Consider the following 26,122-nt stretch of genomic DNA (forward strand, 5'->3'; position numbering starts at 1 on the left):
GAGATGTCGCGTGGCTTTACCCTGAGACAGGCGAGTGCAAGCCCAGAAGGGACCCACGGGGTGTTTAAACCCGGTGCTGGGAGAGGAAGGGAGAAGCGAGGAGCTGGGATGGAAAGCAATGGAGCTGGGAATGAGGGCAGACCTTTTTTCTGCCCTGTTTCAGAGGAACGTGGCAGTTTTGCCATCCTCCTCCCACCCTGGTCCCAGCACATCCTTTCTAGGGGACAGGACCACCCCGTCTAGGTTTGTAGTTGAATTCCTTCTTCTCCTCGCAAAGCCTGGGGAAATGACACACAGAGGCAAAAAAAAATCACCCCCAAAGCCTCACGGAGCGATGCTGAACTGGCACCCACGGGACCGAGACTGGAGAACAGCGATGATAAAGGACACGACACAGCCTGGCCTCCAGCACAGCCTTCGGGGACCCTCCGTGCCCATGTGCCGCTGCCAGCGCTGGTGCAAGCGGCGCACCGAGGGCGTGATGCTCTCCCCTGGGCGAGAGCCTTCGCTCCACCCCAGGGACTGTCACTACCCAGCGAGATGCGTGGCCTGGCCAAGGTGACACAGTAAACCCAAAAATCCCCCTCCCACCAGCACCACAGACCCCATCAGCCCACCCAAACCCAGCGGCCGCCCGGACCCCCGCAGCAGCGGCTCTCTCACCATGCCAGCAGCGTGCGTCCCTGTGCCACGGGGTGTCCATCCTGCCAGGCAAGCCTGCGTTTTCCAGGGATTTCAGGATGGGATGCTTTCTCCCAGCATCCCTAAAACCCTGCGTGCAGTTTCCCCTTGGGGCTTTTTACAGGTGTGCTGGGTGCTGAGGTCGGGTATGCTGCAGGACCTCAGCAATGCATGCCTGGGAAGCGGGATCCAATCCCAGTTTCCTGTGATGGAAATCCCAGCAGGGAGCAGGATTCAGCCAGTTTGTGTCCCAGCTCTCCTGGCTCCCCGGCCGTGGGGCTTGGCCCCCGGCGAGCCCCTGCTCGCCCCGTCCCCAGAGCTGGATGACAAACTCGGCTAATCCTCGTTATCAGCTCAGGCCGTGGGCGGCATCCTGCATAACGACAGCGCTCGAACCCACACCGGCATCTGCATCCTACGTGGAGACGGTGCTCCAGCCCGGGGCCGTCAGGGGCGATTAAAAACCATAATTAAAACAAAAAAACCTCTGGCTGTCTTCTTGTAGCTACAAGAATACACCCCTGCAGTCCCCCTGCTCCCCCGGGATGGCACCCAGACACGTAGTGCAAGGGCTCAGAAAGCCCCTGGGGACATTCAGGCCATTTGCATCCCCCACTAGAGATGCTGCTCCGGGGAAGGGGAAAAGACACAATTAAATATTCTTGCAGCCCAGAGGGGACGGCTCTGCCCCTTCAGCTGCCATGCACCGACACAGCCACGAGCTCTGCTGAGATCTCCAGCGGCGCAGCCACGCCATGCCAAGGGCTACGTTCGTCCCCGCTGCTGCTCAGAGCCGGAGGAGCTGTGCCGGGGCGAGAGAGATGCTCCCGCAGCACCTGGGCAGCATCTTGCCCTGGCCATGGCAGGGCTTGGTACTGCTCTGCAGCAGAGGTGCTTTAAACACATCCCGCGTCCCCGGTTCCCAGCCGTGCCAGGGAACATGTCCCCCTAACCTGCGGGAAGGGGGACGGTGCATCGCGACCTCCTCCCACCGAATCTCCTCCTGCCCTGGAGAGGACGCAGCCCCGACGCAGGAGGGACACGGGGAGTCACTGCTGCCGGAGGCACAGGGCAAAGTGCCATTTCTCACTGCTGGCACTTTTCCACGCTGCAGCCCGCCTCGGAGATCCACGCTTGTCTCATCCACCCCGTGCAAGAGCGCATGCAGGTCCCTGCAGTCGCCCACCGCGCAGCCGGACCGTGGGGTCCGACACGGGCATGCCGCTTGCACCGCGGCCGCTGCAGCAGCTCCGGGTCCCAGCACTCCCCGGGGAGACCAGGCAGCCACCCACCTCCAATGCACCCATGGGTCCGTCCCGGCAAAGCACCTCTGCAGCGGTGAGCAGTGTCCCGGCGGGCGCTGAGCCAGCCCGGCAGGGCTCTGCAAAGGCATCATGGGCAAAGCTTTGTTTCTGCCAGGGAAAACTCTCTGTGCCGTAAGGGAACGGCCTGTTTCCTCCGGAGGAACTGGTCAGTCTTGTTCCCCCATGTCTCTCCCACAGTGCGAACACCCCGGCAGCGGGGTCATGGCTGAGGGACGGAGACCCATCGGGTGCCGGATCCCTCAAACCACCCTAAATCCGGAGGTACCGCACCTACCCCTCCTCCCGAAGTGCCCCACGAACAGTTAAACGCACAAACCTCCTCGCTTGAACAAGCCCTGGGACTTAGGGAAGCTGAAACTCCCCCACACTGAGTTTGCTTGTCCCCGCTGCGGATCTGCTCTGCTCCCTGCGCCGGCAGCGAGGACACGCTCCCCGTTTTATCAGGGCTTAAGCTGCGCCCTCGCCAAGGCACAGCCGTGCTACCCCGAGTGCCCAGCCACTTTGCAGGTGAAGTTACAGCCTCTGCAACTTGAGAAAAATAATTCCCCGAATACCAGGGAGGCTGTGAGCTGAGACCTGCGCTCAGCTGTGCTGAGCAGAGACCGCACACACTCGGTGCATGCCAGAATGAGCACCCCGCGCTGCGCCAAGACAGGGAGAGCCGGAGAGCGGGGTGAGAGCCTGCGGCTGGGATCCCATCCCCTGGCATCCCCTGATGCGGGATTTTTGGCAGATGACGTGAACACCGTTTGTCCCCTGGGTCTCCTCCCCAGCTGCGGCTCTTCTCCCGGCCCCAGCATCGCTCTGCAGGGCTCCGCTGCCTGCCGGCTCGGGCAGCCGCAGGCAGGACCCTTCCCCTCCTCAAAGCCAGCATTAACCCACATGGGTCACTTTGCAAAGCTCGCTCAGCCTTAATAACGGAGCCCTTTCAAGACAATCTGAAGCCCAGCAAGCTCCCAACCTGCCCCTGCTTTGCAAAGAGCCCTTTCTTCCTGCTGCCATCAGACACCAGATGGCAGCTCCCCGTTCGCCTGGACTTCAGAAGAGAAGTAAATGTCTCTTGAATAGACCTGTGCTGCGTAAGACCGGCTTTTGTGCCGAGCAGCAGCTTCTCCTTTAACACTTGCCAGCAGCACGGCTTTCACCCCCCCGCCACGTACACACATCCCCAGGGAGCCCCGAAACGGAGCTATTTATTCTGCAATTCCCATTTTCACCCAGCAAAATTTCACCCAGGGACCCCGGGGGCCAGGCTCTATTTTAGAAATGATCTCCCCAAAAGGCACGGGAGGGTTTCCCCTGCCCCGAACACACTCAGCCCCCCACTCCCACGGGAGGTGCTGCCTCCAGGCTCCGCTGCTGGGTTCGTGGTTAAAGATGCAGACGGCACGACAGCGCGGCTGAAGCCGTTTGCTGATGGAGCCTGGGGAACCGCGAGGTGCCCGGGGACCCTCCATCCTACCCGGGGAGGATGAACGCGTCCGACCGAGGGGCTGAGTTTAAAGAGAGGGTGGCGATGCCTGGGCGGCTGGGCCGTACGAAAGCGGGTTATCACCTCCCAGCGTGAGATGGGGAAAGAGGACGGATTAAACCTCGGCGGGGGGGACCGCGCTGCCGTGCCGAGGCCTGTCCTCGCGTGGGGTCAAAGCGGAGCGGGCATCCCCCGGCCGCTGCCCTCCCTCCCTCCCCTGGCTTTTACCTGCAGCCAGGAGCCCCGGCGCACCTTGGCTCGCCGGCGGGTCAGCGGCATCCGGCGGGGCTGGGTCCGGCGTGGCCGGCACACCGGGGAGCAGCCGAGGCGGGCGACGCGGGGACGATGCGATCCCTCCCTCCGGAGCTCAAGCGCATCGCGTCCCCCCCGGGTGCCCACGCAGGCACGCACGGCTGCGCGCAGAGCCCGGCTGGCTGCAGCGCCGGCTCGGAGGAAGGGGAAGGAAAATGCTCATTGTGTCATTTCGCCACGGTTTTCACGGCCGGCCGAGCGCGGACGTCTCCCGAGAACCGCGCCGGCCCCTTTCCTGCGGCACCGCATGCGGGGCGAGCGCGCAGCCCCTGCGAGAGCACTTGCCTTGCCGTGGGATTCCCACACCGAGCTCATCAACCCTCCCAAAACAGCCTGTTCAAGCCCCTGCACACGTAGACATCCTAAAAATTAAGCAATATAAGCGGGGGTCCCCATCAAAGGGGAGTTCTCCAGCCCTTTCCATCACCTTTAGCTGGTTTTTAAGCCTCCCCATCACTCCGGCCCCCGAGGACTGTGAGTTACCTGCTCTGCTCCTCCCCAGATGAGCCACTCCGGGGAGGAAAAAAAACAAAACAATTGAGATGAGAGGGAGCAAAGCCCCAGTGGGGAGGAGAAACTGGGTGAGAGCAGCCGCAGCGTGCGGCGGGACGAGGGCAGCACTCGGGGGCGAGTCCCCTGGGAGGGACATCCCAGAGGGGGTGTTACATGCCCGGCTGGCAATTTTGGGGTGCTCACCACAGGGAGTCTCTGATATAAGGAAAAGCAAACGACCACGTAGAGGAGGCCACCAACCCCTCCACCTCTGCCCCTGCCAGCCTCTGCCAGGGCATCTCAGCCCTCCCAAAAGGACCCTGCCACTTGGCTAGCCACTGCCCACATTAACCCAAGGGGCTCCCTCCAAAGGGGGGTGCTTTGGGGGAGCACACACCCCCCCCAGCTCTGCAGCACGGCCCAGACAGTAGCATGCACCCCACAACAGCAAGAGCAAGCTGGAAACCCCCCCGTGTCAGCATGGCATCCCTCGTCCTGCTTCTCTTCCCTGCTCCAGCATCACCCCAAGCCAGAGCCAAGCCCTTTTCCATACTCCTGGATCAGAGCATCCCCCCGCGGGCAGGGAGACGGCGATCATTGACCCGGCACAGCCCGGAGGACCAGCAGCAATAGCCAGTCCTGCTCTGCTACCCACAGGGAGTGAAAATCGGGCTTGGCTGTAACATCAGCCAAGAGATGCCGTGGAGAGACAGCCCACGAGCAGCACATCGTATGAACCCAGGGAAATACTGCTGGGACTGGTGCTGGGGGGACTGCGGCATCCCCGGCAGAGCCTGGCCAAACCCAGGTGCTGCCGCACAAGGGCACACTTGGAAGAGAATCAAAAGCCTCCCCGTGGCTCTTCAGTCCTTTCGAGCCACGCAGGAGCGAGGAAGATGGGTGAGTCACTGCTGCCACGGAGCATCCTCGTAGGGTGAGCTCAGATGGTGCTAATTAGCGCAAAACTGCTCAACGCCCCGTCCGTCCCCGCGCGGAGGGGACACTGCCTGACCCCACACACATCAGCCGCAGCCCACGGAGGGAACGACGCGTTTGTGACACAAAGTTTGAGCTCAGCAGAAATCCAAGAGCATTACTAATTGACTGTCTTCTGGGGGTGATTATTATAATTAAGTCAGACTTCAGAAATTGCAAGTGACGTGTAAAAACACATCCCAGATCCCCAATTTTTATATAATATGATGGTGAGGGTTTTACTGCCTTCCCCTTGCCCGGCTCTTGCTGGTTGGGTTTTCACGTGGACGCCTGATCTTTAAAGCATGACTTGCAGGTCGTGTTTTTTATCTGTCGCTTCCGCTGTTGACCTTGGCTTTGCACCGGAGCACGGGAGATGGAAACCCTGGAGATGTGCCGGCACGCACGCTCCTGGCGCCGAACCAAATCCAGCCTCCGGCACTGGGACGTGATACGGGCAGTTTTGTAACTCACGGCCCTCCCCAGGAATGATTCACCTTAACGAGGAAAGGATTGGCCCCAGGCTGCTCGCCGGGGCACCAGGAGAGCATCCGCCCCGTGACTCTGCCGTGGCACAGCGCCTCGGCTGGAAGCAGCCCAGGACCAGGGCAGCCCATCTCCACCAAGGTTCAGGCTGGGTTATTAACCCACCCGCACCCGTATGAGATGTTTGAGACTTTCCAAGCAGCTGGTGGAAACCTCTCCATGGTGGTGCCCCCCAAAAACACCCTCCTGGGAGAGCGGCTCCTCAGCGAGATGGAGGGACCCCGCTCCCCAGCTCCATCCCCAGCCGAGACCCTTCTCCCACCGCCCCCCATGCTTGCACCCACATCCACCCTCCAGCACCCACCCCCCTCCTCGGTGCGTTTGCAGGGAGCCCGTGGGCACCCACAGACCCATCGGCGCTGGGACCCCAGCCGCAGCTCTGCCCCCGGATTGACGTGGGCATTCATCACCTCATTCCCTTTTTGCAGACAAAGGCTCCGGGGGTGGCTGTGTCTGTCGCAGACGACGAGCGGCCTATTTTCCTTCCCCGATCACAACACGGCACGACTCCGGCAGTAGGCGGGCGCCGCGAGACAGCCAAGCTCGCATCTGCCGGGGCCGGTTCTCCAGCACCAGGAGGGGTGCAGAGAGGAGGAATGGGTGCTGAGCAGAGGGTGACATCCCCACCTATTCGGCAGCTACAAGGGGAAGCACTTCTTTCGTGGAAGTTACTAAAGTATTGGGCAATTTTTTTGCTTCACGCCCTTGAGCAAAAGGGAGCCCAAGAGAGCGGGGCTGGGCACAAGGCACAGGGGAAGGCGCTGGCAGCTCCGGAAAGGAGCCGGGGTTTCAAAGGCAGAAGGATGTGATGCAAAATCCCGCTGTAAGGAATGGGGGCAGAGCAAGAGCAGGGAGAAACGAGATAAAAGCTCTGACAAAAGCCCCGAAGCCCAGGTCCTGCCTGCAAACTCCATAGGGCCAGGCTGAGCCCATGGTGCGAACCCCATAGAAGAGGGGCAGCTCCTCTGCTGCGGCTGGACGTGTCTGCGGCTGCAGCCTGCGCCGTGCCCGCCCGGAGCACAGCGAAAGCACCTGAGGTGGGACAGGGGCAACGAGACGCTTCAACACCACGGAGTCACTTGCACAACAAGGTATTAATTTGCATTGAAAAGACCCACACAGTATGAAACCATCCAAGCCCCAACAGATACTCACCCTCCACGATCTCACGAGCTAAGGGATTTGGTTCAGACTCACAAGACAAGGGAGATGTCGGGTCCCTGGTGCATACCTAACTGTGTCCTGCCATGCCCTCTCACAGCCCAGACCACCCTCCCATGGCCACCCCGCACCGTGGCCACCCCGCACCGTCTCCCCTGCGCCCAGCCCAGGAGCTCCCCGCTGCTCACTGAGCCCTTCAAACCCAACACCCCAACGGGAACATACAACGCAACACCGTGTTGCAACACCGCATATGGTTGTGACACGGCTGCTAAAAACCTAAATAAGCCGCTCTTCCAGACCAGCCCTCTGCAAATCCTTCCTAATCCAATCTGATTTACGGCATTACGTTGGACCCTCCCGTACTGAACGCCCCTATTTGCACAACGGTTGGGAAAATCCTCTCCTTTCCTTGTTCCTGGTTGAATCTCTGATGCAGAGATCACCAGAGCTTCTTTCTCCTCACTTATGGAAGTATCTAAGGATGAAGATCACATCCCACTGGCACATCCCATGCGTGGCACACCGCCGGTCCGGGCATGGGAAACCTCCCTCTGCGCCGACTGTAACCGAGCCAAACGCAGCCGAACGCAGCCAGGCACTGCTGAGCAGCTTCTCCTTCGCTGGGTGTTTTTGTGGTTTAAAACACAGGGTTTTCTCTGTCTTAGCCAGACACAATGGAAGAGCTAGAGGGGATGAGCCCTGTGCTGACCTCCAGCTCGCCCCAGTAAATCATAGCTGGGATCCAGGTTACGAAACAAGCCTGAAAACACAGGAATTTGGTGCATTATTCACGCAGAGCAGATGCCAGAGCACACGTTCCCCACCGCGGCTCGGTTCGGGTGATGCTCTGCCCTTCCCAGGGCCACCCCACGGCTGGATCCCGCATCAGGGGGACACGACTGCAGTGCCAGCTGCTGCTTACATCTCCGCTGAGCAAAGCCGAGCTTGCCACGGGCTGTCAAAGCCACATTCCTCCTTGATGCTAACTTCTTTAGGGAGGAAAAAGCCTCCCCGTGTCTCCCCGGGGTCCTCTCGGTTAGCAAACATCTGCCACAGCACGCGCGTTAGAAGAGCTCGGGGAGGGAGGCAGGCGTCAGCAAGTTAGGACGAAGGTGTTATAATTACCCTCAGCCTCAGAGTGCTGAAAAGCTATGCCACGGAAAAAGAAAGCAGCTGAACCTATTTATATTGCCTTCCCGGGGAGACGCAGATGGCCAGGCTGACACGAGCTCGCGCAACGCGAGCGGGGCTCCTCTCCCCGTGCTTTCCCTGCAAATACGCCCGAATCGTGTTTGGCTCCATCAGACGCTTAATACAGAAATAGCTGGGGCCCGCGCGGGCGTTGCGTACGCACCACTGCCGGCTGCGTGGCGAGATGGCCCCGGGGAAGAGCTCCTGCTGCACCCGCAATTGAAATAATTCCCCCAGGTGCGGCTCTTCGCTCTCTCCCTTCCCAGTAAACCAGCCCGCGGGAGCACGGCAAACCACCCAGGGAGTGCCGGCCGCGGCGGAGCTGGGGGAAATGGAGGTGGTTTTGATCCCTCCCGCCCATGCGAGGACGGGCGAGGAGCACACGCGGGGCTGCTGGGGTGCAAAGGTTGCATCGGCGAGCGACGGCTCGGCTTTCTGCTCCGGCCAGGGAGGCGGCGGGGACCTCACCAGCGTCACGGGGCGGCTCCCAAAGCAGCAGAAGGGGCCTTGGCATGGCAGGATACGCCTCAGCTTGTGCAAACCGTCGGGTTTCCCAGGGAAAGGCGGTGCGGGCAGCCCGGCACTGCAGCTCGACGCTGGGCAAAACCCCGCGGTGCCTCCACCACCCTCCCCGAAACACGCCGCTTGCTGATACCTGCAGCGCGTGCCCAGCACAGCTCCCTTGTTTTACGTCCCCTCTCCCTTTTCAGTTGCTAGAAAGGGTGACAAGCCACGGTTCAGGATCGCCTCCAACCGTGCCGCCTTACCCAGGCAGAGCGTGGTCCTCCATCGCCGCCCCACGCACGGGAGAGGAGCCCGTGGCAGCCCCGCGGTCCCCGCTGGGACACGAGCAGCTCAGGATGAGTGCAGTGGATGCTCGGGAGACGCCGGTGGCCGCAGTAGCAAAGGGAAGGTCACCGGCAAGATGGTGCAGATGACTCGAGCCCGGCAATGCGGATGCCAAGGGCACGACACGCTGGCAGAGGACCGAGTGCTATTTTTCTGCTTTTATTTCCACATCCTGACAAAGACGTGGATTCCCGAGCAGGCCACCTCACCCATCCTCTCCTGAGCACCCCGCTTGGGTGTAACCTCCCCGTAGACCTCCCTGTGCTCCTAATCATCCTTCCCAAGGGTCGGCTGATTTAACTTTGCCATCGCCAGCATCCTCTGCAATCCTCGATGTGCAGCCTGGCACGTCGGGCATCACCATCGACCTTCCCCGTCAGCAGCACGCGGTGCCCAGCAGCGAGCGGGCAGGGACAGGGAGGACGAAAGACCCGCTGCATTTCCAGAGAGGAAATCGCTCCATCCCCAGGGAACCACGTCCCTAATTGTTTTATGCTAAGAGCTTCCAAATTTGTGAGCACGATAACCAGCAAGAGGAGAAAAGCAATTAAATTAACTCCAGGAGCCATGAGAGGCACGGTCCTGCAGTCCTCCGTGACGCGGTGTGCTCCTTCCGATGGGATGGGATGGGATGGGATGGGATGGGATGGGATGGGATGGGATGGGATGCCAGCCAGCGCCAGTCACCCCCAGGTGTCTATCTCTTAACATGCACCAAATCTACGCAAACCAAACTCATTTTGCATGCACCCACCAAAGCCACTTCCCCAGCAAAACCCATCACGTTCTCCTAAAGTGCTTTGTGCAATATAATTTCCTTCCCAGTTACAACAGCCAGCAGTGACTCTCAGCTCTCTGTTTGTGTAAAGCTCTATCACATGCCGGATAACAGCCCAACAAGGAATTTATAAATATAGTCTTTTGAGGCAGTAATTGTCACTCCAGCCATCTGTTAAAATGGAGAGCTAGGCAGTGGCGCGGCGGAGGTAAAAATACAGGGGAAAGCGTCACAGCGTGCCGTGGATGAGCCTCCGAGGGGGAGCAGGGGAGATGCCGTGATTTGGGATCTCCTGGGAGCGGCACTTTGATCACTGGCCATGGATCCTAGGGCTCATCCTGCTCACCGTCTGAAAAAATGCCCAATTTCCAAACTACATCCAATTTGCCAACTTTTGCCATTCCACACCTTCTTCTTGCCGTGTGGGGTGCAGGCCAGCACCCAATATTTTCTCCCAGCAGACTCCAGTGGCTTTGCCGGGTGGGATCAGGCGTGCGGCAGGCGGACGCCCACCCTCTGGGAGCCCCGAGGGGCTGCTCCGGCCCCAGCACGCTCCCCGGGAGCCCCGCAGCACCCATCTGCTTTTTACCTTCAACCCGTGGGCGCTGGCTCCCCGGGGCTGCTCCTTCCAGCGGGCGATGGGCGTCTGGCAGAAGGCGATGCCCCGCGCGCCCCGGCGAGCTCGGTGCCGGGGCGGACACAGCCTGGCGTTACAGGGACAGTTTTGCAAGCATTTACCGGTGCACGATGATTAATTAAAGCTACAACTGTCAAAATAAAAGATAAAGAAGTGCTGGTGACACACCCGGTGCTTTTCCCTCTCCCCGGGTGCCACCCTCTGCCGACGTGCCCCGAGAGCCGCGATGGGAGCTCCCGAAGGGGTTGCGTGCCGAAACGTGGCCCCGGGCAGCGCCGGGGCGGGACTGGAAAGACCTGTTGCTGCTCACGCTGCCGGAGCCACGAGGCCGGGAGGAGAGGTGTGGCGGAGGCCAGGGAAGCCGGCGTCACCGCCTCCCCTGCCATCGCCGACACCCCTGCGCTTGGCAAAGGGTCGGAGCAACGTTAGGCGCCGGCGGCGGCTGGATGCACCCCACAGCCCAGAGCGTGAGCCCAAACCCATGCAACCCTCTGCGAGGCTGTGCCCGCGAAGGGAATACACCTGCGTCATTCTGCCCTCGCTGGGTCTGCAGGTCCCTGACCCGTGGCCAGGACCCCCAAGCGCTCGAGGAGTAACCCCCCATCCCAAATCCAAAGTCGATGGGATGCCCCGAGGCTCCCCTGTCCCAGCCCCCATCTCCCACTGCTCTGACTGCGGCACAAAGCGCCTGCAAACCAGCGCAGCCGGGGGCTGGGGCCAGGGGGGAAGAAAAAAGCAAAAAAAAGGCAGCTTTATTTCTCCCTGACATTTAATAACCTTTATTGTCCTCCGAGCGGCGGTTTCCCATCCCAAGAGCCGGCAGCATGGCTGATCTTCCTCCAGGCTGGAAATGCTTTAAAGCCCGGCAGCCGCCCCATCTCCCCACCCTCCACCAACAGCAAAAAACCCCGAAAGGTTCAAAAGGCACAAAACAGAAGGAAACGCCGCGGAAAGCGGCAGCCCTGGATGCCGGGGCCGGGCTGGCTCCTCCGGAGCTCGCTGCAAACCCTGCATCCCTGCTGCCTCCCACGGCTCCCGGCTTCGCCCCGCGGCATTTCCCGGGCTGCTCCAGTTATTTTTCAACCTTGCTGCGTGCACTGAGCCCGTACAAAAGGTGCCAGCAGAGCATCCGACCCACTGGATGTGGTATTTACCAGGCGAGGGGAGAGCCGCTGACAACTCGCAGGAGGCAAAAGGAGAAATTAATGGTGCTGCAATTCCCACTGCCTCCGTCATTAGGAAAAGAAAACGCATTCGAGCATCCTCACTCGAATGCACAATGTAATTTGTTTCAAGTTTAATATCATCCTCCTTCCCGGAGATGGGCTGAAGCTGGGAAAAGTCTCCGGTTTTATCGGCCGCGCTTCAGGGCAGATGCAAGGCAAAGGAGGGGATTTGCAGAGATTTGTATAAAGGGGAAAAAAAAAGTCATCTAAACCTGCGCGGTGTTGGTGCTGCAAGAGGCAATCGGCCACTAAACTGTTCTATAGACATTATCACCCGGAGCTGCTTGCTAATAAAATCGCTAATTAGCTCAACATTTAACTTACGTCTTTTAGGGAGGGTGTCAGTAAGATTTCCTCCTACCCACCAAACCCTGCACCACCAAACGCCTGGCGTCGCCGCGCTCCTGCGCGAGACCTCACCTGAAAGCACACGTTTTGGGACAGGACTGGAGAGGGCCGGGGGAATCCCAGTTTTATCTGGGATTTAATCCTCTCCTCGAGCCCTGGGCTTTGCACAAGGTGCTTGGGATTTTCCCCAGCCCAGCCCACGGTGTTTCCTCCTCGGGGCCTCTTGTTTGCGCAGGCGGCTGCAAACGTTTCCTCCTCCCGGTGCCACGAAACGGCTGCGCTCGCCCCTCGACACAGCTCGGGGGGGGAGCACCCACAACTCCCCAAATCCACAAAACACTGCTAATTAAGGCATCACATCTGCTCAGCTCATCCCCCCCCAAAAGCTGCAGAGCTCCCCTGCACCTTCTGCTTCTGGCTTTTAACCCAAGAGCACGGCCGGGCCGCCAGCCGAGTCACACTACGTAATTTAAGTCAGGTCTCCAGGTGCTGCCGGAATAGAGAAATAATAAAATACAGACCTGGTGGTCCCACGGCAGCAAAATCGCTGGGCTTTTTCTCCAGGGCTGGAACAAGGAAGAGATAAAACACGCTTGCTCCAGAGCACAGGCAAACAACTGCTTATCACCACGTTAGCAGCCTCAAGGCTATTGCACGGCTTCAGGAAAAGTATTATTCCTCTCCACTCGCGGTAAAGTTTCTATTTTTGGCCCCTCCGTCACACCGAGCCGCTGCCTTCACCCGCACTGGGCTGGGAAACCAGCCAGCCCCGCAGCCCCGAGGGATCCCTGCAAAGCCCTTTTCCTCCGCGGCTGCCAAACTCACCAGCAAATGGCTAAACTTTTGGTAAAAACGGAGATGGTTTTTGTTACAGCTGCAGCTTCCTTGCAGTTCATCTTGGTTTGATTTTTTTTGGTTGGTTGTTTTTTGTTTTCCCTTTGAAATGGCTTATTTCCTGGGAGATCTCCCCAACCCATCAGCCCGCAGCAGGCACTGGGTGGCATTGCCACCGACAGCCCAGATTTGCAGAGGGAGTTGAATCAGGGTGGCTGAAACGCATCTGACTGCAGATGCCGAGGGGCATCGGCCGGGGGGATGGCGCGAGCCTGGGCTGGCTGCGGCAGGGAGGCTGCTGTGCCCTCGGCGTGCTGCTGGGGAGGCTGTCCCGGGAGAGCGGGCACCAGTTTGGGGATGTTTTGATGCTGGGGAGGGTCCAGCCAGGGCTACCAGAGGGTATGGGGCTGGCATTGACGTTCCAGGGGATGCTCGCCTGGCTCGGGAGGGAGAGATTCCCAAAGGGTGGCTGCAAAAGGGCAGAGCCAGACCCTGTGCTGGACTTTGCCACGACACTTCGGGGGGTTCAGGGTGGAAAAGGGTGGCTTCTCTGCCCTCAGAGAGGAGAGAAAAAGCCGCAGCTGATCAGACCCGGTGCTGCCAACAGCCCTGCATGGTGGGCGAGAGACCGCCAGGTCCTTCTGCCAACACATCTGTGATGCTCTCCTTGCAGCACCACGTTTGCCTTGGCCAGAGAGAACAGATACATTCATTTTATCTCTCCACTGGTTCCACTTTCCAGATCTCATCGGCCAGCCGTGGTTGCAGAGCTGCCACCACGCCACTGCAATGCCCAACTCCAAACACTAAATACATTGAAAAAGAACATTTTTGATAATTACGTTCTGTAGAACTGTGAGATCTGTAATTGAGGGTGAAATTACGCCCAGGGTGCATTTCAGTACTGAAAATAGCAAGATAAATTAGCTCAGCTTTTTCCTGGTTGACTCAGCTAAGCCTTCAGACGCCGACAGACAGATTTGATTGTATCGTCTTTCCTTGGGCTCAGTAAATACCAAGGCCAAGTCGTGGCAGCTGCAGAAGATATATACAGAGCTGCTGCCTGCAATATATAATCTGCCCTTATTTCTGAACGCACCACAGCTCGGCAGCAGAGCTGAACAGAGGTCGCTCACGCTCCTCTTTTGATTTATGAATATGGATTTTGTTGGTTAAGCCATTAGGAGCGGTGATGAAGCAATTCAGCATACATCCTGAACTGCAGCTTGCCCCATTTGAAGCCCGCTCCGCAGAACATTCTCCGTGTCTTCCCCCTGCAACGCCGTTCATGCAGGGAAGATTATACTAAAGCTTTGTCTGTAATGCTGTAATTCCACCTTGCCGCCCGGAGCCCTCTATGTGAAACAACCCAGCTGCAGGCAAGGGAACGGTTGCAAAAGGGGGTTGCAGAGGACTCGCACCCGCGCCCAGCGGGAGAAGCTGATATCCCGCCCAAGAGGCTTAAAGAAAAGCATTAAATCTGGCTGAGACGCCAGCGGGGACCCTGCTCTGGCTGTTTGCGGTGCTGCCCCAACGCCTCCATCCACCCCAAGGGACGCGGGGATGCCCCCGGCCGGGGTAGCTGGGGTGGGGGTGACCCATCCCGCTCTGCTCCGTGGGCAGCGCTCCCCTGGGAGCGGCACTTACACAGGCCCCCGCAGCAAAGCACCCGAGAGGAGAGTTACCATCACGGCCACGGCTCGCTGAGCGGCCGAGCATCGCTCCACGGCAAAGCCCAAACCGGTTAGATCCCTCTTCCAAGGTCGTATTCCCCGTTCCCAGGTCAGCACGTCCCAGCCCCATTCCACGGGGCTTTGTACCGGCGTGGGGTGAGAAACAGGCTGTGCCCGGGAGGCCTCGCTGTGCAATTAGAGAAAACAAAGAGGGAGAAGGGAATTGTACGTGCAGCGCGGCAAGGGCTGGGGTACGGCCTCTGCCGCCTGGCTCCCAGCTGGCTGCCGGCTCTAAGCCGTATTTTTCCCCATCGCTGCCGTATCTGCTTGTTTTGGAGAGGAGAAGGCTCCCTCCGGCTGGTGATTGCCTCCAGCTGCCCTCGTGTCAGGCACCGCGCGGTAGAGGGCCAATTTGGCACCTTCTCCCTAACGAACCAGCACGATCCAAGATGTGGTCATGGATGAAACAAATGCGTTATCGGCACGGGAGCCTTTGGGAAGGGTCCCAGCAAGGGCAGGTTTCCCCTTCAGAGCACCTAAGGCAGAAAGCAAGATGCTCAGAAAGGAGCACAAATAATTTCCCAAGATCTCTCCCTTCCAGAGAGGCAGAAAATTAAATTTCCACATTATTTATTCAAGCAACTCACAGAACTCCTAAATGGAGCGGATCAGTCGCAGCCATCTAGTGCATCACTTGCCAGCCGTCCCCTCCTCATTTGGTTTTAATTAGCAGCAACATGCAGGGGGCTGAGCCAGGCAGCGCTAGCACTGCCGATACAGTGACAGATAAATGGAGCTCGCCTCCTTCCGCCAGGATTACGGGACATCAGGCAGTTGGCTGCAAAGAACCCCCTAATATCCTGGGAGCAAGGGTGGGATAAAGGCACTGGAGCAGGTAACAGGGTCACTGCTGAAAGGACACTTGCCCTGTGTCTCGGGTATTACGGTAATGAGGATTGAGGGACACGGGGTCGAATGAGGCTCTGTGGGAAGAGCAGTGACTGCACGAACCAGGGTGAGCTGCAAGACCTGCCCAGCCCGTGACTAATTCGGGTTCCTGGAGGTGAGGCAAGGGATGAGAAGGTGAGAAAAAGCCCCAGGGAGAAGCCAGTCACCAAGAAAAACACTGCAAAGAGAGGTGAGACATGAAGGCTGAAAGGGAGAGGGAGGGGAGTGAATTTAAATTTAAACCAGTTGCATCCTCCCTGGCTCAGGGGCGGCGCAAAATGCTCACAGTGGGCTAAGGTGGGTTTGGGTTGTCTCCCGGGTACCGGAGCAACAGAGATAGCTGATGGGAACCGGTTCGCTTGGGACCAGGCGGAGAAGGGTGGGTGGTGCGGCAGCACCTTGGTGGGTGAGCTGGAAAGATGCTCCAGCCACCACTTCTCCCAACCCGACCCCAGAGCAGCCCACGAGACCCAACGGGAGACCCAGCCCCAGCGTTGTCCCCTCAGCCTGGACCCTGCCTGCACCCGGGGGATGCCAGGGCCACCAACAGCCTGGACTGAAGGACAGCGAGACAGAGCACACGGTGACGGAGCAGGAAGCAGGGAAGGAAGTGCGTCAGGTCGGCTAACGAGCTGCTTATTGAATAATTCAGAGGGAGCTGATGGCTGGTGGCCACAGACTCCCATCGCCCTCCCTGCCCTTCGCATCAGTGTTTTGTTTCACCTCGTGATGTGTTCCCCGAGAGGTCAGCGCTTTGTTACCCGGCTCAGCCCTTCCCACTCGTTTTCGGTGAGAGAAATCACAGTCCCCGCATCTCCCTGGACCAGGCATCCTCCAGGTCTGGCTGCCGGCAAACCCACACAGCAGTGTCCCCCCGCTAGCCCCCCCACGCTCCGTGGCACTGCCGCACGGAGGGTGGACAAGGCTGCCTGTCAGCGGGCTGGTGCAGAAAAGGAGGGCAGCAGTAAAGCATCCCGGGGGTGCCTGGCTCCCGGGGGTGCTGCCACCCAGCCCCCTGGGGTGCTCAGTCCCCTGGGCTGCCAGGTCCTGGGGATGCTGCCACCCAGCCCCCTGGGGTCCCCAGGTCCCGTGGGTGCCCCGGTCCTGTGGGTGCCCCTGAGGGTCCCCACCTGCGGGATGCCCCAGGGGTCCCGAGTCCCGTAGGTGCCCAGTCCCCAGAGTCTCAGGGTGCCGGGGTGCGGGGTCCCACGAGTGTCCGTGTCCGCGGGGGGTGCCGGCCCCACGAGTGTCCGTGTCCGCGGGGGGTGCCGGCCCCACGAGTGTCCGTGCCCGGTCTCCGGGCGCCCCCTGGCGGGCGCGACGCGCCACAGCGCCGCCCGGCAGCGACCGCCGCGGCCCCCGGGGGACGGCGGACTCCCACGGGGAAGGCTAAAAGGGACCGGCTGTGACATTAAATGCCGGGTCCCAAAGGCAAAGCCACACGCGTCGGGGAGCCAGCAACAAAGACCATCACGCAGGTCCGGCACACGCGTTAATTACCGTGGGGAGGGCAGCGTGCAACCAAAAGGCTGACAACTCCAAGGAACCCCAGAAAAAGCTCACGCGTCTTTAATTAGCCATGTAGAGCTTGCCACTAATTAACCTCTTGCACCGGGAAGAGGAGGAAGAAACAAAGCCCTGCTGGGAAGCGGGGTGAGCAAGGCACACGCCAAATTGTTCATCCTCCTCCCACCCTGTGCGCCAGGGAGAGGTGCAAAGAGGAGAGGGCAGACCCAAGTTTGGACAGCCGAACATTCCCCCATTTAGGGGCCTCCAAAGGCTTGGAAACTGGGAAACACCAGCCCTCGGACCTAGGAGCGAGGTGGCCAAGGTTCCTCCCTCTTTCCCTAGTCCCTGGACTCAACATGGGTCTGACCCCTTTGTCCTCTCCTGCACCAGGAGGGAAGGCAGATGATGCTCCCCGCTCACAGGAGGGAAAGAGCTCAGGGTAAATAGATGCAGAGAACAGTGAGAAATTCCAACCCTCCCAAGCAGCAGTGAACAAATGCCTCTGTTCCAGCCCATTCCTGAAGGAACAGGGAGATCAGGACCGAGACAGAGTGCGAGGTGGCATTTCACACAGCTCAAGGGTGCTGATGCTCTGGATAAGCTCACACAACACCTGGACCAAACTCAGTTTGGTTTGCCAGGCCGGTCAGTCAGCACGAGGCTCCAGACCTGCCCAGCAGCACGCGTGTCCCAACAGCCAAAAATAAAATAAGCGTCGGGCAGAAAGGCAGAAGTATTGCATTGAGAGGGAATGGCAAAACCTGATGTTGCTTCCGCACCCCATCCTTACCCCAGGGTAAGGTCTCCAGCTGCTGCCAGGAGTTGGGCTCACACAGGGAACTGATTTTCAGGCACATACTTGCAGCATTAGGAAGGGAGACCCACCTTCCTTCCTGGCTGGAACCAACAGACCTCTGACTCCGCGTTAAGGCACCAAAGCCTTGTGGTTTTCAGAAACAAGCCAAGGAGGAAGAAGGATCATCACCACAAACGGCAGCAGTGGCCTCTTTGGCAGAGCAGAGATGCAGCCCTGGGAAGAGACGAAGACCCAGCTGCAAACACTGTCCCCAAGCCAGCGTGGGACGTGCCTGTTCACAGCAACTGTCTTCCCAGAGAGGGAAAAATTTACCCTTGCACTGCCTCAGTTTCTAAGCTAACAACTACAGGGACAACCCTCTGCCTGTTCCACAGTTAACAGCCCATAACTGGCCGTGACACTCGGGACTTCACCCCTAGCAGATGGAAAAAGCAATTCACCCATCACCAAGCCGCGCGGAGGAACCCACCTGCTGAGGAACATCTCTGCCAGGTCACAGATACCTCCTCACTCCTCGGCCAGCGGCTGCGGCAACCGAGGTGAGCGAGGCTTGGCCCTGCGCTGCTCCGCTCCTCTCCAGGAGGTGTCAAACTGCCCAGCACGGAACCTTCACATCTCTGAGTTTCTTTGGAAGGAGAGGGAGGGTTGCAAGCCAGCATTTGGGAGGTGCATGTGGTTGGTATTCAGAAATGCTGCCACTTGAGAAACTACATTTGTGCTCTTCGAAGGCCAAACATATGGTAGGAGTTACTGCATGCTTATTAGACACGTTTTACTATTTTCCCTTGCTAAGGCTTGAACGACCGTGTGATCGTATATAGAACACTTCACGTAAAGGAGTAGGGTCAGATGTGCCTTTAGCACCAGAAAATAAATGCCTGGGATTAGGGGAAGGGATGGGTGGTTAAAAAAACGGGGAAATGGAAGAGGTCACACGTTCACAGAGGACTGCACTCGAGGAGCTGTAACAGCGCACTCTGGCCCCAATTAACTACCAGCATTAAGGCAGAGCCATTTCCAGATTAAAAGTTCATGCGTGAACTTTGGTAGCTTAGTGCTCCATGGCCAAGGTTTGTTCTCAAAAATAACCATCTGCGAAGGTGGGTGTGAATGTGAAGGGGGGTGAAACATGAAGAAAGGTAAGACATACAGACGACTCTTAGCCTAATTCCATAAAGAAGGGGGCTTACACCATCACGCCACCTCCCCCTCCTCATCCCTCATGTTAGTTTTGTGCCAGCTGATCTCCTTCAGGCTAAGTGGAAGGAAGAATAAAAAAAAAAAAAATCAGGATTATCACATGCTTCCTTTCAGAAAGAGAAAGCTGTGGCTGGGAGGGCAGAAAGACTTCGTCAGGGCTAAGGTCGTTAGTTCTGTTGGCATCTGTTGCAGCAGAGAGCCGGGCACCGGGGGCACCCCGGGGCAGGAGCTGCGCAGGGCAGATGCAGGGGGAAGAACAGAAAACAGGGACTAGGGAAGAGTTGGGATTTCACAGCAGGAGGTGCGGGGGTGTGTGCCTCGCATCTTCAGGAAATCAGTTTAACTGCTCACCAAATACCCAAACAAGGGAAAACTAATTCTTATCGCGTGGTGGAAGACAGGCTGCTGCACGTCAGAAGGGTAGAACTCACCCGCTGCTTTCCTTTGGAACAAAAAAAAAAAAGAAGCAAACAGAAGTAAGTTCACAAAACTTTCCTTTTTATTATTTGAAACTGGAAAAGGCTCCTTGGGTAACAACGATCAGGTGTAAAAGTCACACACGCGTTTTGCTCAGCTTTCTGATACCTGGGATGAAGTAGGCCAAGTGTCTGGCTTTTAGACAGCCCGTTCCTCTCAAACCCACCAACAAAAGGACAGGCAGACCCCCATCCCTCAGAGAGGGGAGCAGACCGAGCAGGTGAGCTGTTTAAACTGCAGTTATCATGGTCCACTCGGATGTTTGTGGCACAAAACAGAGGTGTTTGATGTCAAATGGCATTTTAGAAAAAAAAAGCTCACCTCTTCCCTCTGCACTACCCTCTGTATGAAGCAGGGAGCTGGTGTTGCACCTTCATTTTTAGTAAGTACCATGGGGTACTTTATAGAGACTTATTTACACTCAAAGCCTGCTGGAGATGCCCAGATAAATCCATTGGTATCATGTTAAATTGGCGAGAGCAAAATACACGTGGAAACAGGGTACACCGGCTTAGGGGAAGTAGGATTATTATCAATGAAAAAAGTGCAGATTGCTTTAATTAAGCTAATGAACACAGTTGATCCGAGTGCTCTTTTCCTCAAAAATTAAAAAGACTGCAATCCAAACAAAAACCAGAATCATACATTTTAATTCAGCACACAAAAAAAAAAGGTCAGTGGCACTCACAGTTTGGTAACTTATCTTCCACTCCACCGCCTGATCACACATCTCAAATATTTCACTGTCCAACTGGTAAGTTATGCTGTCCGTCTGGCCTGCAGCGCAAAGGCCAGCACGCAATCCTTTGGCAGCTGAACACAACAGAAGATTATTGGCCACGCGAGCAACCAGCTACAAGACAGAGTTAATATATTATCATTTCCTAAACTAGCAAGTTGAGATTATACAACCCATTTCCACACAACACCCAACGCTCCCATAAAGTTCCACTAGTTTTAAATTAATAAAAAGCAATAAAAAGTCATCCTTGTTTAAAAGTAAACATTGAGCCAGCTGCATTTTGTTTTTTTCCTGGTAGCTTACACCTCCAAGCTTGCACAAGAATTTGCTTTCTCCCCAGTACAAGTTTCCTAACTAACCGCCATCCAACCTCTGCTGTCCCATTCCAAAGTAGCCGTGGCAGTACCGCACTGTTCATTCCAGAGGGAAGCTGACAGCCAAAGTTACAAGTAATTCCGTCCTTTTTCCTCCTCCTCAATCAAAAAAAAAGCCTGACAAGTCCATGTGGACTGCAGTGAGTCTCCTACAACCACAACGCCTGATCACAGCACATTTATAGCTATGAAATCAGGCCCAAGGCAAACAAACTGGCTGGATGAGGATCTTTGATGCTTCTGTTTTCCAGCTGGCCAAACCCATGTGTTTTGACAACACAGAAAGCGTGATCTAGGAGCACAACACAGCCCGAGCACGTAAGCCAGCCACTTGCTTATTGCTCCTGAGCTAGAATTAGGTCTTGCTGTGGCTATTGGGGCAATGACGCTCTGCAACCTAATTGCAAGCGCTTTGTTTGTTCCAAAAGGCTTCTGCCAAGAGAGTATTCCTACCCCTGACAAGTTGTTTTCCATCTTCCCCAGCACTTTCCACCCATCTGGGATCAAGAAATAAAGCCAATTGTCCCCAAGATTTTCTACAGAGCAAACAGGACGAGGACACGTCAGCACCAGAAATTTATCACCATCTGCAAGGCACCACCACACATTATCCCTGTCAACAGCTCACAGAAATATCCCAACAAGCTGGATAACTAGGGTTCAGGAAACAAGCAGGGGGGTGGTACAGCACGTACCAAACGTGAACAAGTACAGCAAAATACCGTACCGTTAGCACTGCTTCCCATAGGTACCACGAGGGAAGGCAGGACCGGGGCTGCGGTCACATCCCCCTCGGCCACGGGCGATGCTCAGATCCAAACTGCCTGCTACTAAGTCTGGCTGCACTCCTCTTGTTCGTTCCCATCTCCCAAAGCTTTTAGAGCTGTAAGTTATAACTCCTCATCATGTTATTCTGCTTTTCTCTGAAAGCACTGATGTAGTCATGCACAAAGGAACCAACAAAGGCACAGGAGCACCCAGAGCATTTATGCTAGTCTCTTCAAATTCGCTGTCTTGACAGCTTCCCCCACCCAAAGCCAAATCAGAGGGAATTTTCTTCTGAAATGCCACAAAAGCCTGCCAGGCTTTGAGGAGCAGAAGGTGAGAAGAGAAGGCAGAGGAGGAGTATTAATACAAAATTTGCTATTTTCATTGCCTTTGCTCTAGATAGAATAAAGCCACAGTGTATCAGCGGTTTTGCCTTTAATCAGGACTAGCACATTCTGACATTTTGAGGCCAACCAGGTACACTATAAATAAAAAGATGCTACTACAGGGGTAAAGCTGAGCTGTGAAAAGTTCCTGCGGGGCATCAAGCCTCTGCAAAGCCCTTTTCTGCAGCCAGCCAAGCAGGTCTCGCCTTCGGAAGGGAGACCCTTAACACTGCCACTGAAAAGATTCAGAAGGGACAAGCTACAAGCAGAAGAACAGTTTTAGCCTGGAGAACAGCAGATGCACAACCTGCGCCAACAGCCAACCACCAGGTCCTCGGCCAAGTGACAAAGCAGACCTGTATTCAGCACCGAGCAAAACTCTGCCATCCGCTATCCATGGGCTTGCACATCCCAGCAGACTCCTGACATCAAGGGGAATTTAAGCTGCAGGTAACAACTACTAAAAGCATTTTATGACACAGCAATGGAACATACCTACACCACCTTTACACACTCAGCCAACTCAACACAACAGGTTACAGGGAGGAGACCGGCTACAGAGTCAGCGTCCGTACTTACGAGACAGTGGCTCGGGTCTCAGGCCAAGTGCTTGTAGTGCATTCAGTACAGTCTAGATTTTCAATCTTACTTAAAAAACAAAAAGCAAAAACTATTAAAAGTCAGTTATGTAAAACTTCATGATTTTTTTTTTTTTTGGGTGAGTGGGGACATTGACAGAAGGAGGAATCCACAATCAGAACTATGGATCCATTTGCAGCTGAAGCAGAGCTGGTTTTAAGGACAAGCGATTGAAACAGCTGCCCACAGAGACCTCTCTCATCCCTTTAGGCTGTTAGGGAGAATACAAAGCAGCCAACATACTGGCTGCACCAGCCTAACAGCAAGCTCCAAGATAAACTGGCCACTCAGATGCCGAACAGACTCCTAACGTCTTTAGGTATCCCAGAAATCTGCATCATCAAGCTGGAAATCTGTCTGCAAGATTAAGCACATGCTCTCCTCTGCAGACAGCTCGGCAGCTGCACCAAAAGGCTGAGATGCCCGGGTTTTAGCTTCAGCTCCCCTCTCTGCCCACACACCAAGGTCAGGGGACTGCCACCCTTCCCCTCTCCCGGCCCTGCGTGATGGGGTGAGATCCGAGTCAACCCTTCCCTCTGCTGATGCCGACAGGAACGCCTCTAACAGGCTGCTCAGAAACAACCTACTTTTCATAGCTTATTCACTAGAACGGTAATAGCACTTCAGATCCTCACCTCTAACACTGAGGCAGGTGTTCCACTGCTCACAAAGCAGTAGGAAACAAAGAAAAAAGTGCCCCAAATCACCTTCAAATTCCCACAGGTTTGTAAAACTATATCCAAAGAGACAGGAATTAATCCTGTGAGTGACGTGACCTTCTGCTCAAAGTCTCTGCTGGAGACTCGGTTCTCACACAGCTTGAGGGAACGCTCAAGAGGCAGAAATGGCAAAAAGCCCTTATGAGAATGAGAATAAAAGCTGCTCGCAGTCAGTGAAAGCAGGCAGTGACTGAAACTTCTCCACAGAAGGGGCCTGAATCCTCCCAGTGCAACACATGTACGGACCCATTTACAAACCAAAACCTGAAGATGTAAAGGCAGAGTTTTGTTACACTGATCCAGCTGGTAGCGGGAAGAGAACAAACCTGGAGTTTATCATCACAGCCAGAGAGCCACTGCAACAAAGGATGTGTCTTGCCTGTAACCAAGAGCTTCCTTATAAACAGTTCTCTTCTCTCCACACAAGGGTCCCCATCATCTCTTCCTACACAGGACTAATAACATGCGCTGATGCAAATGCTGATGGTTTATAGCACAACTCACAGTCTGTAGATTAGCACTGGCCAGGATTTTCCTGCATAGGACAGTCTATGGGGAATCTGCTTCCTCGTCTGCAGCCCACACTTCCCAGTGGAGCTCAGATCTGCCAGCACACAGGTATCACAGAAAGAAATTAAGCCCAGGAGCTTTCTGTGGAAGCAGCAATCATCTGGGATGAAACAAGTGCAACTAGAAAGGGAACAGAAGACTCCTGTGAGTGGAGCAGCAGCACCCACCTGTCAGCACCAACCGTAAAAGGCGCCAGAACAAGCCACAGCAATATTAGGAGAATCCCTCGTTGCTCCTTCAGAACGCGTAGGGCAACCTGATACAAGAATGACAGGTAACTGGGGTCACATCAGTACCAGTACACATGGCACCTTCTGCTGCCCATCACAGACAAGAGTCAGTAGGCTGCATTTGGGTTTATTTCACAGTTAGTTTTCTTTTTTCTCCTTCCTTTACATGTTCAGGCCCAGTTTAAAAGATCTGAGGTGAACCCTTCAGGTACAAAACCAGTTCTGAATGCACCAGCTTCTGCAATTTACACTCCTTTCCAGTTTCGTACCCAGCTCCTATAAGAAAGGAGAATCATCTCCTCTACGCTCAGGGAGACACCCAAGACCTTGAGCCCCAGGGACAGCACATCCACTAAGCTCCAGAAGCCAGGGCAACACTACACACACAGTCATTTAGAGTGGGAATCCTCCCCTTGCTGCCAAGCTGAGGGAATTTCTCAAAAGGAAACCACCCACTCCACTTACTAAGCCAAGGATGCAGGTATTAGACCAGCCTCTCTTGACAACGCTGCACCCAGAGAAAGGTTTCTGGAGAGGAGGACGTGCTTTGTCACTGCTGATGGAATTTATCTTTAAGCAGCCAGCGAGTCTGCAGCAGGGGACCACACAGGTTTTCAGGAGGGTAAAGCAAGTCTCCCAGGAGGACAGATTGGCCTAGAGTGCAGCAAAGGCTTAAATGAGCCCCTTCCCTGAAGAAGAGCTCTTTCCACGGGAGACTGCTAATGGTCAAAGCAGAGGGCTTGTGTCCATCCAGTCAATTAGATGTTCTTCCGATCCAGCTCTGACCTGGAGTTATTTTTGTTCCAATACATTCTTTTTGCAATAACAAAGGTCCATTTCCTCCTCTGCAGGATCCCTTCAGCTATACACAGCTATGTTACAGACTGGGTAACAAGGACTGCTAGGGAGCAGTGTGGGGTGGCACGGAGGGAAGGGCAGTCATGGATATTTTAACCGGGATGTGTACATTCGGGGTAAAAAGGCTTTATTAAAAGTGCATGCTTTTATTCAGAGGTACCGAGAGCAAGGAATCCCCATCCCAGCCCCGGCTGGGGAGTGCAGCAGCCTTTGCAACCCCTAGCCCTGTCCATCACCAATCACCCGTCAAGTAGCCAGCGACTGAATGTTCTTCAGCATTTCATCAAAAGCCTCACGGGAAGGCGCTTCGGCGTTCTGGAAGGAGACCTTGATCCGGCTGTAGAGACTGAAGGACTTCAGCTCCAGCCAGATGAATCCAAAGCGATCGTCATCAAAGAGAACAAAAACACCTGGTGTTCGCTCGGGGCTGGTGAAGCCGTGGCCAGCAATAAGCCCCGTCCCATAAAAACTGCAAGGAGAGAATAGCAAAAAAGATGGGAGAACAGCCATAATAAGCCAACATGTAATAAAAAAAATTTAAAACCCCCCAAACACAAAGCTATGATCAAGCCATTGTCAAACACGCTGCCAGGTGCCTCAGAACAGGGAGTTTTTACAGTCAGCTCTTACCATACAGCACAAAACACTGTTGATGCCATTTTAAGAATAGAAACTCGCCATTGCTATTTGGAGGTTGCTGCTTTTGGCTATTCTAATCAGCACCTGCACACCACGGCTGAATTTTTCTATAGTTCAGCCCAGTAATCAATCGGAGATTTACTTCTGCAAGTCAAGGATCATCACAGGCCCAGACAATCCTCACAGAAAAGGAAAGGCATGTTGAGAGGGTGACCAGAGAGGCAAACCTTGTGACAAAACCCAGGGGAAGGGAGAGAAAGAAAAATCTGAAAAAAAAAAAAAAAGAAAAAATCTAACTGGAGCTGGGGAGGAGTAAAGGTCAGCCTAACCTCCAAGCAAGCAGCAGGTGGAGCAGGGTTTTATTCAAACACAACTCTGTTGTGACAGCAGGGGCCTTCTGGGATTAACCAGCTATTGGTGGGTTTTTCCATAAGCACAGATGTTTGGCTGAAGGTCACCTGCCTAAGCCTCAGCTTTTGGAATCTTTTTCCACACTTCATTTAGTGTGCTGCTTCACCGACTCCAGTTCCCATTCAACAAGGCTCTCTGCATACTTGCATCTACTGCTTAGGGTGCTCAGCACCTTCCAGAGCTGGCCCCAAGGCACCAGAGGCCAGGGAGGGGTGGGAGAGAGCACTGTGTTCCCACAGCCAAGGAACACAAATGACACAGACAGAAACAGGAAGCGGCTTGAAGAGATCTCCAAATATACTAGCTGGGCAGCTCTGGGAAACAAAACACAGG

At 55.8% G+C, this 26,122-nt stretch overlaps 2 protein-coding genes across 15 annotated transcripts in view; both read right to left on the bottom strand.

Annotated features, from left to right (window-relative positions):
• The window catches only part of KIAA0513 (KIAA0513 ortholog), a 36,021-nt gene extending 15,803 nt beyond the window's left edge, over nt 1-20,218 (bottom strand). For 2 of the 6 annotated variants that reach the window (XR_012675435.1, XM_075161555.1), the window contains exon 1: nt 3,730-4,051. The gene's annotated coding sequence lies outside the window, so the exon portion shown is untranslated. Of the gene's footprint in view, nt 1-3,705; nt 4,052-17,844; nt 17,990-19,327; nt 19,419-20,141 lie in introns of those variants that run through there. The other 4 variants (XM_075161553.1, XM_075161554.1, XM_075161558.1 and 1 more) reach the window with 4 other exon arrangements.
• The window catches only part of FBXO31 (F-box protein 31), a 28,163-nt gene continuing 21,498 nt past the window's right edge, over nt 19,458-26,122 (bottom strand). For 3 of the 9 annotated variants that reach the window (XM_075161551.1, XM_075161552.1, XM_075161547.1), the window contains one exon: nt 19,458-25,208. In XM_075161551.1, coding sequence (XP_075017652.1) covers nt 24,986-25,208 — 223 coding nt within the window. In that variant the 3' untranslated portion in view covers nt 19,458-24,985. The remainder of the gene's footprint in view (nt 25,209-26,122) is intronic. The other 6 variants (XR_012675433.1, XR_012675434.1, XR_012675431.1 and 3 more) reach the window with 6 other exon arrangements.

The sequence above is a fragment of the Calonectris borealis genome, chromosome 12, assembly GCF_964195595.1.
Source record: "Calonectris borealis chromosome 12, bCalBor7.hap1.2, whole genome shotgun sequence".
Lineage (NCBI taxonomy): Eukaryota > Metazoa > Chordata > Aves > Procellariiformes > Procellariidae > Calonectris > Calonectris borealis.